Source organism: Mastigoproctus giganteus, chromosome 11 (genome assembly GCF_048544385.1).
Source record: "Mastigoproctus giganteus isolate SK-2022 chromosome 11, ASM4854438v1, whole genome shotgun sequence".
Classification (NCBI taxonomy): domain Eukaryota; kingdom Metazoa; phylum Arthropoda; class Arachnida; order Uropygi; family Thelyphonidae; genus Mastigoproctus; species Mastigoproctus giganteus.
In genome coordinates this window covers 78,340,012-78,356,637 of record NC_143585.1, presented here as the reverse complement: position 1 = coordinate 78,356,637, position 16,626 = coordinate 78,340,012, and the positions used below count along the sequence as shown (strand labels likewise).

The 16,626-nt window shown below is 36.4% G+C and overlaps 1 protein-coding gene across 2 annotated transcripts in view; it reads right to left on the bottom strand.

Annotated features, from left to right (window-relative positions):
• LOC150078161 (protein regulator of cytokinesis 1-like) overlaps window positions 1–16,626 on the bottom strand; it is a 185,713-nt gene that overhangs the window by 5,299 nt on the left and 163,788 nt on the right. The window contains exon 12 of one of the 2 annotated variants that reach the window (XM_090384835.1): window positions 9,405–9,501. The exons of the other annotated variant lie outside the window; for it this stretch is intronic. Coding sequence (XP_090240961.1) covers window positions 9,405–9,501 — 97 coding nt within the window. The remainder of the gene's footprint in view (window positions 1–9,404; window positions 9,502–16,626) is intronic. 2 annotated transcript variants of the gene reach the window in all.

The window sequence follows — 16,626 nt, the reverse complement described above, 5'->3', positions numbered from 1 at the left end:
CAGTGTACAAAGCAGTCATCCAATAAATTCAGAAAAGTTCTGCTATTGTACAAGCGACCAACTCACAAGTTCCACACAGAACCACTAGTGGCACACAAAGGTAAAGAAATATACACAGTAAAGAAAACAAATGATGGAATGTAAAAGTTACTTTAGCATAACAAGGTTGCACAGTCAGAAAGACTGTAACAAAGTTGTATGCAGCACTGGTCTACAACATATGAATTAAAGTTTTTTTTTTTTTTTTTTATTTTAATTGAAATTTAATATAAATAACTTCAATCACTGATTGAAGTTAATGTACCCTTTAAAATTCAAAAAAGTAGAATGTTGATAGCAAGCCAAAGTTCCAGAGAACAGACTTCTCTCATAATAAATAAAGTGAAATTGTCCTTTTAAATATTTTATACTTGAGAAGAGCATATCACTTGGTATAAAAGGATATTTGAATTTTCTACTGGAAATAATGTAATGCCTATGCAATTGGTACACAAAGATATTTACAGCCATGGCATCATTATTAATGTTATTACGAAAATGGATTCACTTATATTTTATTTTATTTTTATGCTGCTTGATGGTTTAGCAAAATTTATCGATCACCTTTACATTTAATTTTAACTCAAAGAAACTGTTGTGTCAAATCAAAATTTGCATGATTTACCTGCATTTGCTTTCAATCATGCAGAGATTTTTTTGCTCTCACTGAAGACAGAGCACTATGTGCCCGCCACTAAAGCTTTGGCTTATGTTCAACTTAGAGACAAATACCGTTATCCACAGTTCTGCCGGACTTGTGAACATTTTTAAAATTGCTATAAAATTTAAAAAGATATCAGCAACTCAGATGGAACTGTAGATAACAGTATTTGTCTCCAAGTTGAATATAAACTGAAGCCTTAATGCATATCATGTGGTGGCTTTGTTTGGTGAGAGCAGAAAGTTTCCCTACGATCAAAATCAAACGAATGTAAGGCATATGAATTTTGATCCAATTTGAACGAATGCATTGAAATACCACTCAATCCTACAGTATTATTTTGTGTTTAATGGCTCTGAAAGAAATCATTCAGTATTCATTTTCTACATTTGTGTGAATAATAGATTTCCTGTATAATATTTTAACTCAATTTTTTTCCTATTTGATTTAGCTTGTGTGTATGCACAATTTACACTATTGTCTTTATCTTGTTTACTTATGTTTCTGCAACTATAAACCTATATCTCCTTTACAATATTGTATTACTGTAAAAGTGTAAACCTTGTACTACTATCATGCATTTCCTAGGAATATCTATACCCTGTTTCATGCTAAATAAACTATAATAAAATAAAATTATAAAATCCGAGAATGTATAGTACAGTACTATATGCAAATTATATAAGTTATATATAGCTAGGCTGTACATAACTGGTATGCAGTACAACCAGCACCCCTGGAAACCTTATGGCAGTGTTTCCCAAACTGTGTTCCACAGAACACTAGTGTTCTGTGAGATGTGAACAAGTGTTCTGCAAAAATTCATAATTAATAATTAAAAAATGAAATAAAATAAATAAATTTTTCATATTTGTAGTGTGCACCACTTTTGTATCATAATTTTTAACATTATTTATTTATTTTTTTTCAGTTATTAATATATTGGCATAGACTAATAATCAAATAGACCACAGAACACTTTATTTTAGCGGGCTTCGCATAGAAAAGTATGCATAGAGGTAATGCCATCTACAAAAAAGTAGCAATGTAGTGGTCTAATATGCCATTCGTATGCGATTTAGCCCAGAATACATGGGTTGAAGGAGAGGTGGAAGCGAACCAATATCATAACGAAACTCACTTCCTTGTGTGTGTATATATATATATATATATATTTTTTTTTTTTGATAATTATCAATATTTCTAATATTATTATTAAAATAAATGACCATGGATTTGTGGTTGAAAAAAAGGAACTTTAAAACAAGAAGCAAGTACTTCTAGTATTGCAACTGTGCTCAATGAAAACAATCACAATACTGTCACCCTTCAAAGTGAGGATGAAAAATTGAACAAGTGAAAAAAACAGGAACCAACTAATAAAAGACCAAAACAAAAGTACGATGACAGTTATTTGAATTTCGGCTTTACATGTGTTGGAAATAAAGATGCTCATGATGCACAGTGCGTCATACATAAAATATTAACAAATAGTTCTTTGGCTTCTGCTAAACTTGTGTTTTGTAAGTGTTCTGTAAATATATTGCGAGATGAAAAGTGTTCTGTGACTAAAAAAGTTTGGGAAATGCTGCCTTATGGAACAAATAAAATTAAGTTCCCTCTCATATTACCCCCAGAAAACACTAACAGAGTTGTCCAGATCCGAGGAAGAAAGTGATAATCCATATCAGAAAAGTAAAGTCTACAACAGAAGAAAAGGAGAAAAATAACATAAAAAATTACTGCAATTTTTCAGACTAAAAATGTACATTTGAGAAAATGGCAAATGATGCATGCACTTCAGCAATTCAAGAGTTACAAAAAAAAAATCAGCTAAATCTGAGCACTGCTGGACAAAACACTAATCTGCCAAGAAAATAGATAAATTAGAGGCTTCATGTAAAAGGAAACAAACCAAGGCACAAAATAAAAAACTAATATTCCACAGACCATAAAGTAGTGATATTTCAAATGGCTCAATGATAAAAACAAATGCATGCTTTTCTCCAGAAGGGAGGAATGCATTTGTGATATCTCCCATACCTTGAATTTTCTGAATATACAGAACAACCAGTCATACAGTGTTACAAACAATATACAAAAATAATCATGAAGCAAAAGGAAAAAAGGCCTTGTGCCTTAGGGATGAGGATATTATGAACATCTTGTTGCCACCAACAAACTGTAGAAATAAATTATATAGTTAAAATACAAAATTAAAAGTATAAAAGCAATAAAACAAAGAAGAGACTAAGAGCAATAAAATATTCATGTTTTATTGCTTTTCATAAACTCTTCGTGGACTATAGAAATGACAGGTACAACAAATCATTTTATTCCAGGAAAACATGATTGAAAAGCATGAAAGCACATGATAGACGGAAAAAAGTTTTACACAATTGTGCAAAACATACTAAACATATTATGTCAGGCTCTATGGAAACAGGAAGGAAGGTTTATAGGATAATTGGACACTATCATGTTGGAGGTATGTAGGTCCCTCCCACACACCCATGAGCAAAAGTAACATACATGCAATCTAAGTTGAGATCTATATGCCACTTATCCAACACTTCTCTGCAACAGCAGAACATTCAAAAATTATCCAAGCAGATAGTTCCCTCATGCTCTGAGGCATAATCTGGACAGGTAATCTGATAGATGGATTTACCCTATCCAATAACCCATCCCCCCCCCAAAGAAACAGATTGTAATCTCCTGACTGGCAGCTTGATTCAACGAATATGATAACATCATAACACCCTGCCACAACTGTCACATTCCCCACTGGATAGTGGGGAATGTGACAGTAAATGGTTTAACTTGTGTTTCTATTTTCATTATCTGATTTTCTTCAGCTTTAACATTCTGAAGAGCATGGTCATGGTTTCTTTTGATGTTGGCTCCTTGTTCATTTCTATACCTGTACACCAGGAACAGTACCTCTTTCTCTCCATGGATGATATCTATGAAGCTTTGTGCCTTTGTCTGACTGATTGTGCAATTGTTTTTGAGGATTCCTTGCACTGACAGATTTAGGATATTGGTATGGGTACCCCATTGCCAATATTACTATGGCACCTTGGAGGAGACATGTGGATGAAGTGTTTGTGGTAATTTCTCATGGATCCAAGATGCTGCTCCTCCAATATATGAATTAACTCATATCCTTTATTCAGTTTGCCATACAGTCAGAAGTGGACTATGTACTTCCTTTTTTAGATTCCTGATAGAACAGAGGGTACCTGTGTGGTGATATCAGTTTATAGGAAGCCCATGGCATAGGAAGGCAGGTTACAAATTACGGACCAGCACATACCCCCTAGATATTTACAGAGTATGGCACATATGCTATTTAATAAGCCATGGTCCCACACCAGGTCAGTGGCAGAGAGAAATAATGAAATTTACAGAATTACATTGGATTTGCAAAAATGTAGATATCCTCCCAATGTTCTTTACAAAGTTCAAATGGAGACTGAGTTATTCCAGTTGGATAATGAAAATATAGATAGAAATGAAATGATTTCTACTGACTATATTCCCCACTATCCAAGCATTCCCAGTTGTATCATCAGGGTGCTAAAACACCAACATACTGGTTGTCTTGTGCACCAGAATTATAATCTATTTCTAGGACAAACTTGATTATTTCCCTATTACAACAGGGTGGATCCATCCATCACATTACATACCCAGATTGTAGGATATGCTATATAGGCAAGCTGGTAACAGGTTATATCAGTGTTTCCAAAACTTTTTTCACAGACTTGGCTGTGAAACTGTTGTTTCTTTGTTATTTGGTTTTTAGGAGCATTAGCAACTAAAACCATATTGCTCCGGGATATGCAGTGGTCATTCCCTGACCTTTCCGCATCCTCCGTATTTGGCGGTGATGGGCTCGAACCCCGGTCTAATCAAGAAGCGTGTGCTACGCACTGCCGCTCCTTCCCGCCTAGTTACGGAGGCGCCTGGCTGTGAAATGGCTTGGAAAAATAACCACAGGTCCTCACATCCTAGCTCACTTAAATATGGGGTATGTGGACGATAGATATCTAAAATTAAAAATAAATTTAAATCTCAGAACTAATTTATTATATATTTACAATTTACCTTTTTGAGTATACAAAATTCACTATTTGAGTATACAGTCAATCATACCTCATAGGCTACTAGTGGTATGAATAACACCATTCTTAGTGGAAACACAACTAAGAATGTTATTTTTTCCTCTCACAGTCTTTAAAGTTGGAAGTGATTGTAGACAACTGAATTCTCAAGTCGGGTGCAACATCCAGTCTAACTATATTTAGATTTTGTTTAAAAAAATAAGTAAACTTCAAAGTAGTCATTATAGAAATTATCCATGGATCCCCTGGGAGCACAGTTTGGTAACCATTGGGATATGCGATTATGTCCTGGGCGTGAGGAGGCTGCCTGGCTAATTTTTAAGTTTCTTGCTGTTACAGGGCATTATTAGATGGAGCAGCACATTAAATCTCAATCTACATTCCCATATTCAGATCCTAGACTATATGCACAACTATTGCCTTCACTCATGGTTGAAAGTGCTCCCTTTGTGAGTGGCAAGTCCAAATATGAATTACAAGAGAGGGACCCACACATACATCCTAATATAGAGAAAGTTATTTTCCAGCATGATGAGTGTTGGCAATCTGCTTGTTTCGCAACTGGCCTCTTTCCCTAGAGCCTAACTAATGGGTGTTTAGCATGTGTTGTACACTTTTTTTTTGTTTTCTTTACCACCATTTCTATAGTTGAAATGGCACACTGCCTCAGAAGTTTCTAATGCATTATTTTATCACTTTTACCTTATATTCTACATTGATATATTGTTGCTAATTCTAGTCTATTCTTTGTTTTACTGCTTTTATACTTTTTGTACTTTAATTATAATTTATTTGTACAGTTTCCTTTCATTAAAGTTTTATTTCTACAGTATGTTGGTGGCAAAAAAAGATTTGTTCATGATATGGAGCAAAAGAACGTAATGCCAATAAATTTCGATACTGAAAGTAATGGTGTAACAAAACACATAAGCTGTTAAAACTGCTCCTACTCTTAATATCATTTACTAATGATATTAAGAGTAGGAGACCGGCGGAATTACTTAGCAAGTACAGGTCACTGTTGAAAAAAAGCCGTGAATTAGGGTTGAACTTGAAAGTGTCTGCAATTCTGCCCAGACACGATAGGAGGGAGTATATGATGAGAGCCTTGTCGATCAATTCGGCCCTGGAGGGATTGTGCAAGGCTCAAGGGGTAGAATTTTTTTCAGCCTGGACTGTACTTGTTAACAGGAGAGATTGCTTCTACAGGGATGGGATACACTTAAATAGAAAGGGTGCAAGAATTTTTGCTGATGCTGTCGAGGCAGTGTTAGGTGGGTCGGAAAACTGCTAGTTGGGGGGGATACAAGGACTAATAGATTAACAGTAGCCACTGGCAGAGGTGGAAGTGATTCTTGCACTGCTTCTATTCAAATGAGCAGAAGTCTGAAAAACAAGATGCAGGATATTTCAGAGACTGCTGGTAGTCATTGCGTTACAAGTAAACACATGGGTTGTGTTAGGGTAGCTAAGAATAGAAACAGGTGCATGTATACCTGCGTGTACACCAATGCTAGGAGTTTGGTAAATAAATTTGATGAATTTGAGGTATTGCTCAAAACATCAAAGGCAGATATTGTTGGGATATCAGAGACGTAGTGTCACACAGATATAAGTAATGCGGAACTGGAATTTGGGGAATACAATGTATATAGAAAGGATAAACAGGACAGGAGGGGAGGAGGGGTTATGCTATTAATAAAGAAACACATAAAGTCAAAGGAAGTGAAGCCAGTTGACATCGATGGACAGGGCAGTGTCGAGTCAGTTTGGTGTGACATAAGCATAGGGAAATCAAAATTGAGAGTAGGAGTGTGCTATAGGCCTAATGACTCTGATGAGTATAATAATATATTGTACAGGGAAATAGAGAGGGCCAGTAAATCAGAGAGTCTTATAATGGGAGATTTTAATTTCCCAGATATTGACTGGAATTTGTGGGTTGGTCACTCGCACACTAGCAAGGCTTTTGTGGATTTATTGGATGATTGTTTTCTACATCAGCATGTTCGTGAGGCAACAAGAGGGAGCAATACTCTTGATCTGATTATCAGTAGTGATTCTTCATGCATTAAGAACCTGCAGATAAATGAACCACTAGGTGGCAGTGATCACAGTGTGTTGAAGTGGGATTTACTCAAGGAGGTAACTACCATCAAAGGTAAAGGGAAGGGTTTTTGTTTTCGTAAAGGTGACTATGATGGTCTGAGACAGTATTTAAATTCTATACAGTGGGACCAACTGATGATGTTACCAACAGCAAACTCAAAATGGGAAGCATTCAAGGAACTAATCTTGGTGGCTACCAGGCTTTACATACCAACTAAGAAATATTGTTCAAGGTTTAGGCCTAAATGGTTGTCAGATGGACTAATGAGACATGTGGCAGAGAAGAAAAATGCATGGGATACATACAAATTAATGGGTGACATGGAAGCCTATGATAGATATAAGTTGGTCTGTAACCAAGTCACAAAGGAGATTAGGCAGGCAAAGGCAGACTACGAAAAATCCTTGGCAAAGGATGCAAAGAAAAACAGAAAGGAGTTCTTTACATACTTGAACTCGAGAAGGAAAGGGATGAATCAGATTGGTCCACTGGATATTGATGGTTCAACAGTTGAGGATCCTGCTCAGGTGGCTAACAATCTAAACGAGTATTTTGCATCTACATTCATGCATGAGGAGTTATTCGGGAAGGAGAATGATGTAGGTAAAGTAAACATTGGCAGTGAGCTGGATGATTTTTTAATAACTGAGAGGAAAGTGGAGGAGAGATTGTTGAGGATAAACATAAAAAAGGCACCTGGGGTGGATGGGATCTATCCAGTTATATTAAAGGAGGCAGCAAAGGAAGTATGCAAACCCCTAGCCATAATTATGAGAGCTTCTTTGGACTCAGGGGAGGTACCCATAGACTGGAGATGTGCAAATGTAACCCCAATTCACAAAGGAGGATCAAAGGCTGACACAAGTAATTATAGACCTGTTAGTTTAACTTCTGTTCCAGGTAAATTAATGGAGGCACTGGTTAAAGAAGCACTGCAGGATCATCTAGACAAGAATTCAGTTATAGCTCAGACGCAGCATGGTTTTGTTAAGGGCAGGTCTTGCCTGACCAATTTGATTGGATACTATGATGTAGTCACAAAAGAACTGGATGCAGGGAATAACTTTGATATTATATATTTGGATCTTAGAAAGGCTTTTGATACTGTTGCACATGGAAGACTGCTGCACAAATTGGAGCAGCGTGGCATTGGAGGCAAATTGCTGCTATGGATAAGGGGATGGTTCAGTGGCAGAAGACAGAGTGGTAATCAATGGACACTGCTCAACGTGGACTAATGTTATTAGTGGAGTTCCTCAAGGTTCAGTGTTGGGTCCATTGTTGTTTTCAGTGTTTATGAATGATATTGATGATGGGATATCAAGTTTAATGTCTAAGTTTGCAGATGATACAAAGGTTGGCAGGGTCGTTAAGGACACTACTGACGCTATGCTGCTGCAACAGGATCTGGAAAGGTTGAACAGATGGGCTGAAAGGTGGCAAATGAAGTTTAACATTGACAAATGTAAAGTACTACATATGGGTAACAGTAACCCCAGAGCAATGTATCAACTCTGCGGTACTACACTGACAGTGGTGGAGAATGAAAAGGACCTGGGGGTAATTGTGCAGGCAGATATGAAGTTCTCTGAGCAGTGCAGACGAGCTGCAAGAGTAGCTCATGGTGTCTTGTCAATGATATACAGGAATTTTTCTAGCAGGGATAAGGAGGTGATTATTCCCTTGTATAAGGCAATGGTTAGGCCACATCTTGAGTACTGTATACAGGTCTGGAGGCCTCATTTCAAGAAGGATGTAGAGCTGCTGGAACGGGTACAGAAAAGGGCAACAAGATTAGTAAATGGAACAAAGGGTTGCTCTTACGAAGAAAGGCAACCCCTCCAGACTCTGTAATTTGCAAAAAGTTTTGCAAATTACAGAGTCTGGAGACTAGGCACCGGCGAGGTGATCTGATAGAGGTGTATAAGGCTTTGAATGGTTTGAGCATGCTCAATGCCAATGGGATTCTTCATCTTTCTCAGAATAATCACCTCAGAGGGCATAAATTCAAATTGAGGAAGGACGGATGTCGGATAGATGTGCGGAAATTTGCCTTTGGCCAGCGGGTGGTTGGTTGGTGGAACCGACTTCCATCACTTGTTGTTGAAGTTGATAGCCTAAACAAATTTAAAGCTCAACTGGACAGGTATTTCGAAAGAACGGAGGGGTGAAATGGGAGAGGGTTTTTTTTTTTTTTTTTTTTTTTTTGGCTGATGCTGAATAAGCTTGCTTTCTTGCATCATATGCCTCTACTAATGCTAATGCTAAAATATTTCCCAGCTACAAGGGGCTGTTTCAGCCTTAATTTCACTTTAGCCAATTTTGTTGTTACACACTGATATTTCTTCATTTATGCTAAATAAACTGTTGCATTTTATAAATCAAAATGCAATAATCCCATTAAACTTATTACTGTAATGAAATAGATTTACATAAAATGGAAAACAAAATGATCTTAAATCACCTGCTATGTTGGTATCACTTGGAGGACTGACTGTCACTACAGGAAGTATTACGGATGTGCTGTTGAAGACGCCTTCTTGACGCTGTTGAAGACCAGTCTGAAAATGGAAAGGTGCAAAAGTTGATGGCGGACACCAGTCCAACATCACAATAAAGTGGCCAGTGATCTCTGAACATTACCCATGTGTCAATATTTCATCTTTTCTTAATGGATTGCAGTACTTATTGTATGTATTTGTAAGTTTTAATAAAAAAACAAATTTTAAAACATGCTGTGTTAAACTTTTAAAAAATAATTCTGTTGAAAACTGCAAAACATCAAACGAAATATCAGTCTCTTATTCTCTTTCATTTTCCAGTTTAAAAGACAGGTGCACATGAAAATTTCAAACATGCGCATATATTTCTGATTATGTATATAAATATTATTAGAAATACATTCAGGTTTATTTCATAATTTATTTCAAATTTGGCACACTTCACATCATGCAAAATTTTAAACTATGTATCCTGCTTGTCTCAATATAGCAGCCATCTTGAAAGAATATTAGGTTTTCTTTTTTCATGCTTACTACGTGAAAACAATAAATCCTTCAAAAATAAATTCAATACTATTAGTTAATTCCATTTTCAGGTTTATTTCAAAATTAGCACCCGTCACACCACAAGAGAAAAGTCACTCTTTCTCTGCTCTTGAATATTATACATTCAAATGCCGGAACTGTTTTTTTAGTGGCAACAGCCTGGTTCAAGTTCAAGTTACAAATGTGACCTTTGCAGTCCATTGATGTTACAAAAATTTTGCTTTTATAAAGGTGACTACAGTAATCACATACTGTTTTCCAATTCTACACAGCGGGACCAATTGACGTTCCCATCAGCGAATTCTAAATGGGAAGCATTTAACAATTAATCATGGAAGCTACTACGCATTTCATACAAACTAAGAAATACTGTTCAGGGTTTAAGCCTATATGGATTGCAGATGAACTAATGAGACTCGTGGAAAGAAGAAAAATGCATGGGATGCATATAAATTACCACACGACACAGAAACCTATAGTACTTATAAGCTAGTCTGTAATCATCACAAAGGAGATTAGGCACGCAAAGGCAGATTACAAGAAAACTTTGAGCAAAGAAAAACAGCAAAGACTTCTTTACTTAAGTAAACTCTAGCAGGGGATGAATCAAATGGGTCCACTTGATATCAATTGCTTGACTATTAATGATACTACTTAGGTTGCTGACATACTGAATGAGTATTTTGCATCGATGTTCACAAATGAGGAATCCTTTAGGGAAGTTTATCAAACTCTAACAGGGAGCTAGATGACTTTGTAATAACTGAGAGCAAAGTGGAGGAGAAATTGTTGAAGTTAAGCTTAAGAAAGGCACCTGGGGTGGGTGGGATTTATCCAATTATATAGAGGGAGGCAGTAAGCAAATCCTTAGCCATAATTATGAGAACATCATTGGATTCAGGGGGGGAGGGGGGGTTCTCTGGAGATGTGTAAATGTTTCCCCAATTCACAAAGGAGGATCAAAGAGTGACACGAGTAATTACAGACCTGTTAATTGTTGTTGTTATTTGGTTTTTATGAGCATTAGCAACTAAGGCCATATTGCTCCGGGGATATGTGGTGGTCATTCCCTGACCTTTCCGCATCCTCCGTATTTGGTAGTCACGGACTCGAACCCAGGTCTAATCAAGAAGCGTGTGCTATGCACTGCTGCTCCTGCCCACCTGGCTATGGAGGTGCCACAGACCTGTTAAATTTCTGTTCCGGTGATTCCATTTAAGAAAATGGAATCACTGGTTAAAGAAGTAATGCAGAAACATCTAGACAAGACTGCAGTTATATTTCCAAAAACTGTTACCTTAATGCATAGGGATTTAGTTTTTAGCTATATAAACTATCTTAATATCAACAACAACCCACACAGGATCTGAGGATATGAGGTTTAGGTCCATCAACCAAGAGGCTACAATTCACCAAAAAAATTACTGATCTAGGATATTGTATTTGGCATCCTGCTATTAGACAATTAATTAGAAACCTCATGTATAAATAAGCTGTTGGCAGCACCTGTTGACAGAATGCATAGCAGGAACTGAGACATTTGGCAAGAAGGAGGCTGGTAACAGGTAAGAAATTGATTTATTTTAATTTTAATTATCCTTGTACTTATATTACTCAAATTGTATAGAATAGGTAAAAACTAATAATATATAATGTACTAAACATAATGTATAAATTGTATTCAGTAATTATCCAGAAGAAGTTTTGTATATGTAATATTAATATAATAGTAACTTGGTTATTCTTTTTTTTTTCTTCTGTCCTTAAAAACAGCCTACACATGGTCTGAAGATAGGTTTCCAAAACGTTACCTTAATGCAGTGGCTCCCAAACTACTCAGATCTACAGACCCCTTCAAAAATGAAAAAAAAAAAAAAAAAAAAAAAAAATTCGTGGACCCCCTATACAGGATGTCTCAAACATATTGGTACAAATGTTTAGGGGAGGTAAGTAACATCTAAAGGAATGTGAATCACATAGGAACTCATAACTGGAAACGTTACGGGAAAGTAGTAGCAGAGACACAAGACAGTAATTAGTGGCAAACATTTATTTGACATAATATTAACAATGGAGTACAAGATGGATGTACGATGCATCTGTTGTAACATCATTTCATAATGTTACAACAGATGCTCAAAGGTTCCACCATGAGACGCTATGCATGCGTGACACCGACGCGGCATGGATTGGCAGACACGGTTGAACACACCTGGAGTTTCTTTGACAGTAGCAGCAGGGCAGACGAGTCTCGCCACAAGATCCATTTCTGTCTCCACAGGCGATTCATACACGATAGATTTGAGGGCCCCCACAGAAAGAAATCAAGGCTCGATAAATAAGGTGAGGTGGGGGCCAGGCAACGGGTCCACCACGGCCAATCCATCGACACCCAAAACGCCTGTTCAAATGGTTACAAACACACCTTCCATAATGGGCAGGCGCCCCATCATGTTGAAACCAAATGTTGCGTCTCACATTTGCTGGAACATCGTCAAGTAACCCTGGTAGAACTTGTTCAAGAAAAATCCGATATTTAGCGGAGTTCATGCGGGATGGTAACATGTATGGGCCGACTAAGCAGTCACCGACCATACCTGCCCACACATTTATTGCGAAGCGATGTTGTGCCACATGGGGCCTCACACCGTGTGGGCCCTCTGCTAATCCACACACTAGGTGCATGTCTGCCATCTCACAGTTCGTATATCGATGCATGCTCTTCGTGCGGCGACTACTGCTTGAATGAGTAAACCAGAAATTTTCCCTCTCCCGAACTGATGAACAGCACCATGTACCGACTTACGGTGACGCTTCCGGTTATGGGTTTCTATGCGATTCACATTCCTTTAAATGTTACCTACCTCCCCTAAACGTTTGTACCAATATTTTTGAGACATCACGTATATGGTGTTTTTATATGATGATTCCTAACTGTTATTTAACTTTCCTTATTTTTTCCATTCCTTCAAGGCATGAGTGTTCATTTTGACAAAGAATTTCTTTGAAACTGATTGTCATGATAAAGAAAGAAGAAAACGTCTATAGACCATTTATACACTGGATGGGGTTTGACCCCACACACACAACAAATTTGTACAAGTCCTCTGAAGTTGGGAATTGGGTACATATAATTTCTTGCAGATACCAATTCCAAAGAAATTTTATTATAAAATAAAAGATTACAAAATATTTATAGTTAAAACTCATGAAATTCAATTGAATATATTAAATGAAAGTACGTAAAATACAATGGTTAAAAGTGGTAAAAATATACCTGAAAAAAACAACCAAAAACACAATAAGTACACAGTAGCTTTCAGCAGTAGGCAGCCTGTATCAACTACAGTAAAAGTAGTGAGCAGTTTGGTAAATCTCTTGAAAGAGATTTACCAAACTAGCTTGGCACATAATTTCTTCCTTCTTCCTGTGATTCGTGCTTCCACATATGATTAACTACAGTCACTCCATACTCTTGTGTTTAAGCCATTGATAACCACTTCAGTGGATGATGCCCACCTACAGTGGCCAAAAACTGTACTTATTTACTATGCATTTAACTACTCTATTTTAATTGCATTTATTTAATATATATTCAGTTTAATTTCATGTTTTAACTGTAAAATATTTTGTAATCTTTTATTTATATAATAAACTGCCATTGAATGAGTTGGTGTCTACAAGAAGTTAAATACTGCGCAGGTTTAAGTACTCACTGAGAACTGACTTCTGCAAGTTTTGTCAAATCAATTTTCTGCATGTTATGGGTAGGGACAGTTCACCAACAGATCTGAACCTGTGAGACACTCTTAATGGTATTTGTTTAACGTTATATTTAGAGAAGCTATTCGCACATATACTGAACTGAAGCAGTAAATTAACAGCTATGAATAAGCATCAACAAAGAAACTCTGGCTCAAAGTGATAACTGTTTTCAAAAATAACTAAGGAATATTTTGGATGATGATGCTTACATCGAAAATGTTTTAATGACTTCTGAATCTCTCAAGTTGAGAGGCACCAAATGCATTGATGTAGGCCATGTATTTGGCCAAAGAAATTCAATAAAGCTGGAGTTCTTTTTTTTTTTTTTTTTTTAAGAAACCTTTTTGGTTGCATCTTGTACAATTACACAGTCTTTACTACAGACCTGCATTTTTCTGCATTTGGAAAAACCATCACTGTATGTCCATTAATGCGATCAGTATTGATGATTTATAATGGCAGAGGCTTTTGAATTTTGATATTTATACTTTTAACTATATAATATCGGTGTAGATACACCATAGACAACTCTTAAGAAACTACAAAGTAGTTGTTGTAGTAGGCATCATTTGCTCTGATGCCTACTACAACAACTACTTCGTAGTTTCTTAAGAGTTGTCTATGGTGTATCTACACCGATATTATATAGATACTAAACTCTTAACATATTATGCCTTGTGCATTTAGTTATTTTTTTTATACTTTTAACACATTGACTGCCAAGCTAGTTTAAGAAAAAATATTTAGTAAATAATTTGATTAGTAATTCTAAAATATATTGAAATGTCAGTGTTATGCATTTTTTTCACTTAAAATATCAAGAGTCTTTTTTGTGTCGCATATATGTGGCTGAAGTGGCCCAGTAGGTTACTTTATTTCTTGAGATGCTGGGTTGGCCACATATGTGTGATGCTATTAGGGCATACATATGAAGGTCGTTTGTGATTAGTTTATTGCACATTGCACACAATAAAACTAATCGCAATAAAATAAACTCTCAAATGTCATAATAAGTTTGCCAGTATTGTTAGAGATTTTGTGAAAACAAGTTCATCAGCGCACTGTATTACCCCCATTATTATTGTGTTGTGTTTCTCCGAAGTTTATACAAAAACTGTGTTGTAAAAAAAAAAAAAAAAATATAAACAGCAATGGCTAAAAGAAAATTACTAAAAGAGGAACTAAGAAAAATTGCTGATTTGAAAAAGATTTTGACTCTGATGATTCAGTAAAAGATCCTGACTGGGATATTTCTTCAAATGAAGGAGATACTGAAATACCGGAAAATATTGAAGATGTGCTTCAAGACTGGATGGAAGAAGAAAACATGGATGAGCAATTTGAAAATACCGAAGAACCTGAGATTGAAACGACTGAAACAAATGATGCTATTGAATGAACTGAATACGAAGGATGCCAAAAAAGATTTGATTTTACAGGCAAATCGGGACTGCAAATAGACATATCAAGAAACATTACTCACCTTGAGGCGTTTTCATTATTTTTTGATGATGAAGTAATAAATCTTATTGTAACGGAAACAAACAGAAAATTCAGAGTACCCGAGCTTCGCGCCAGAATTGTCTAAAAAGTGGGTTTCAACAACTGCTGATGAGATGAGAAAGTTTTTTGGGCTTCTTATGTGGATGGGACTAGTAAGATTGGGCAGTACTGCATCTTACTGGTCAACCAAACCTATCTATAAAAATAATTTAGGAACAAAAATTATGTCTTGCAACAGATTTGAATTGCTGTTGCGCCTCGTTCACTTTTCAGACAATGAAACTGCTATTCCAGGGGACAGGCTCAGTAAGACAACACCTGATATATGTTTTGCAGCTGAAATATCAGAAAATATTTCTCCCTGGCAAAGGTTTCGTTATTGACGAAAAACTCTTATTCCTTGGAGGGGCAGGCTGATATTCCGACAGTATATTCCGAATAAAGTGCACAGGAATGGAATCGAGCTGTTCAAGTTATGTTCCACTGAAGGATATACCTGGTCGAGCAAGATCTATTCAGGTAAATCTGAAAATTATATAAAATCTGTAGGTTTAGCTGCAAAGGACTGCGAAGAGTTATCGCAAGGACTTCTAAATGAGGGTCGCACCTTGTATGTAGACAACTTTTATACCAGCTTCCATCTGGCATTATCGTTTCTTCATATAAAAAAAACTCATGTTGTTGGTACATTATGAGCGAATAAAAAATTTATGCCCAAAGAAGTCATGTACTCAAAGCCAGAACTAAATAAAGGGGAGATGATCGCCAAGGAAGAATAAAAATGGAATTATTGTTCTAAAGTGGCAAGATGCTCGAGATGTAAGACTACTAACAACAAAGAATGCCCCAGAAATGATTGATGGACCCTCCACCAGTAAAGAAAGATGGAAAGAAGTTAAAAAAAAAAAAAAAAAACCCACTTCCTATTCTAGCTTATAATAAGGGAAAGGCAGGCATTGATCTGTTGGATCAAATGGGTTCGTGTGCCACACAATGCTAAGAAAGGGGGTAAAGTGGTACTGGAAATTAGCAATAGAATATATACTCAGAATATCAGTTGTCAATTCATACGTGGTATACAAGAGTGCTATGTGACAACAAATAAAAATAAGCATTCGGTAAGAGATAGTTACGGATTTGCTAAATATAGAATGGAAAGAGAAACTTGAAAAGCCAAAATGTGGTAACACTCATATACTAACGACAAAAATCAATGCAAACAACAAGAAAGTTAGAAGAATGTGCGTTTTTTGTTATGCAAAATTGAAAGAGTCGGAAGGAAGATCAGTTGCTAGCAGGAGAAAAGAGTTTCGACATATTGCACAGACTGTCTTCATCAGCCTTTCATATGTTTGGAATGTTTTGGACAAT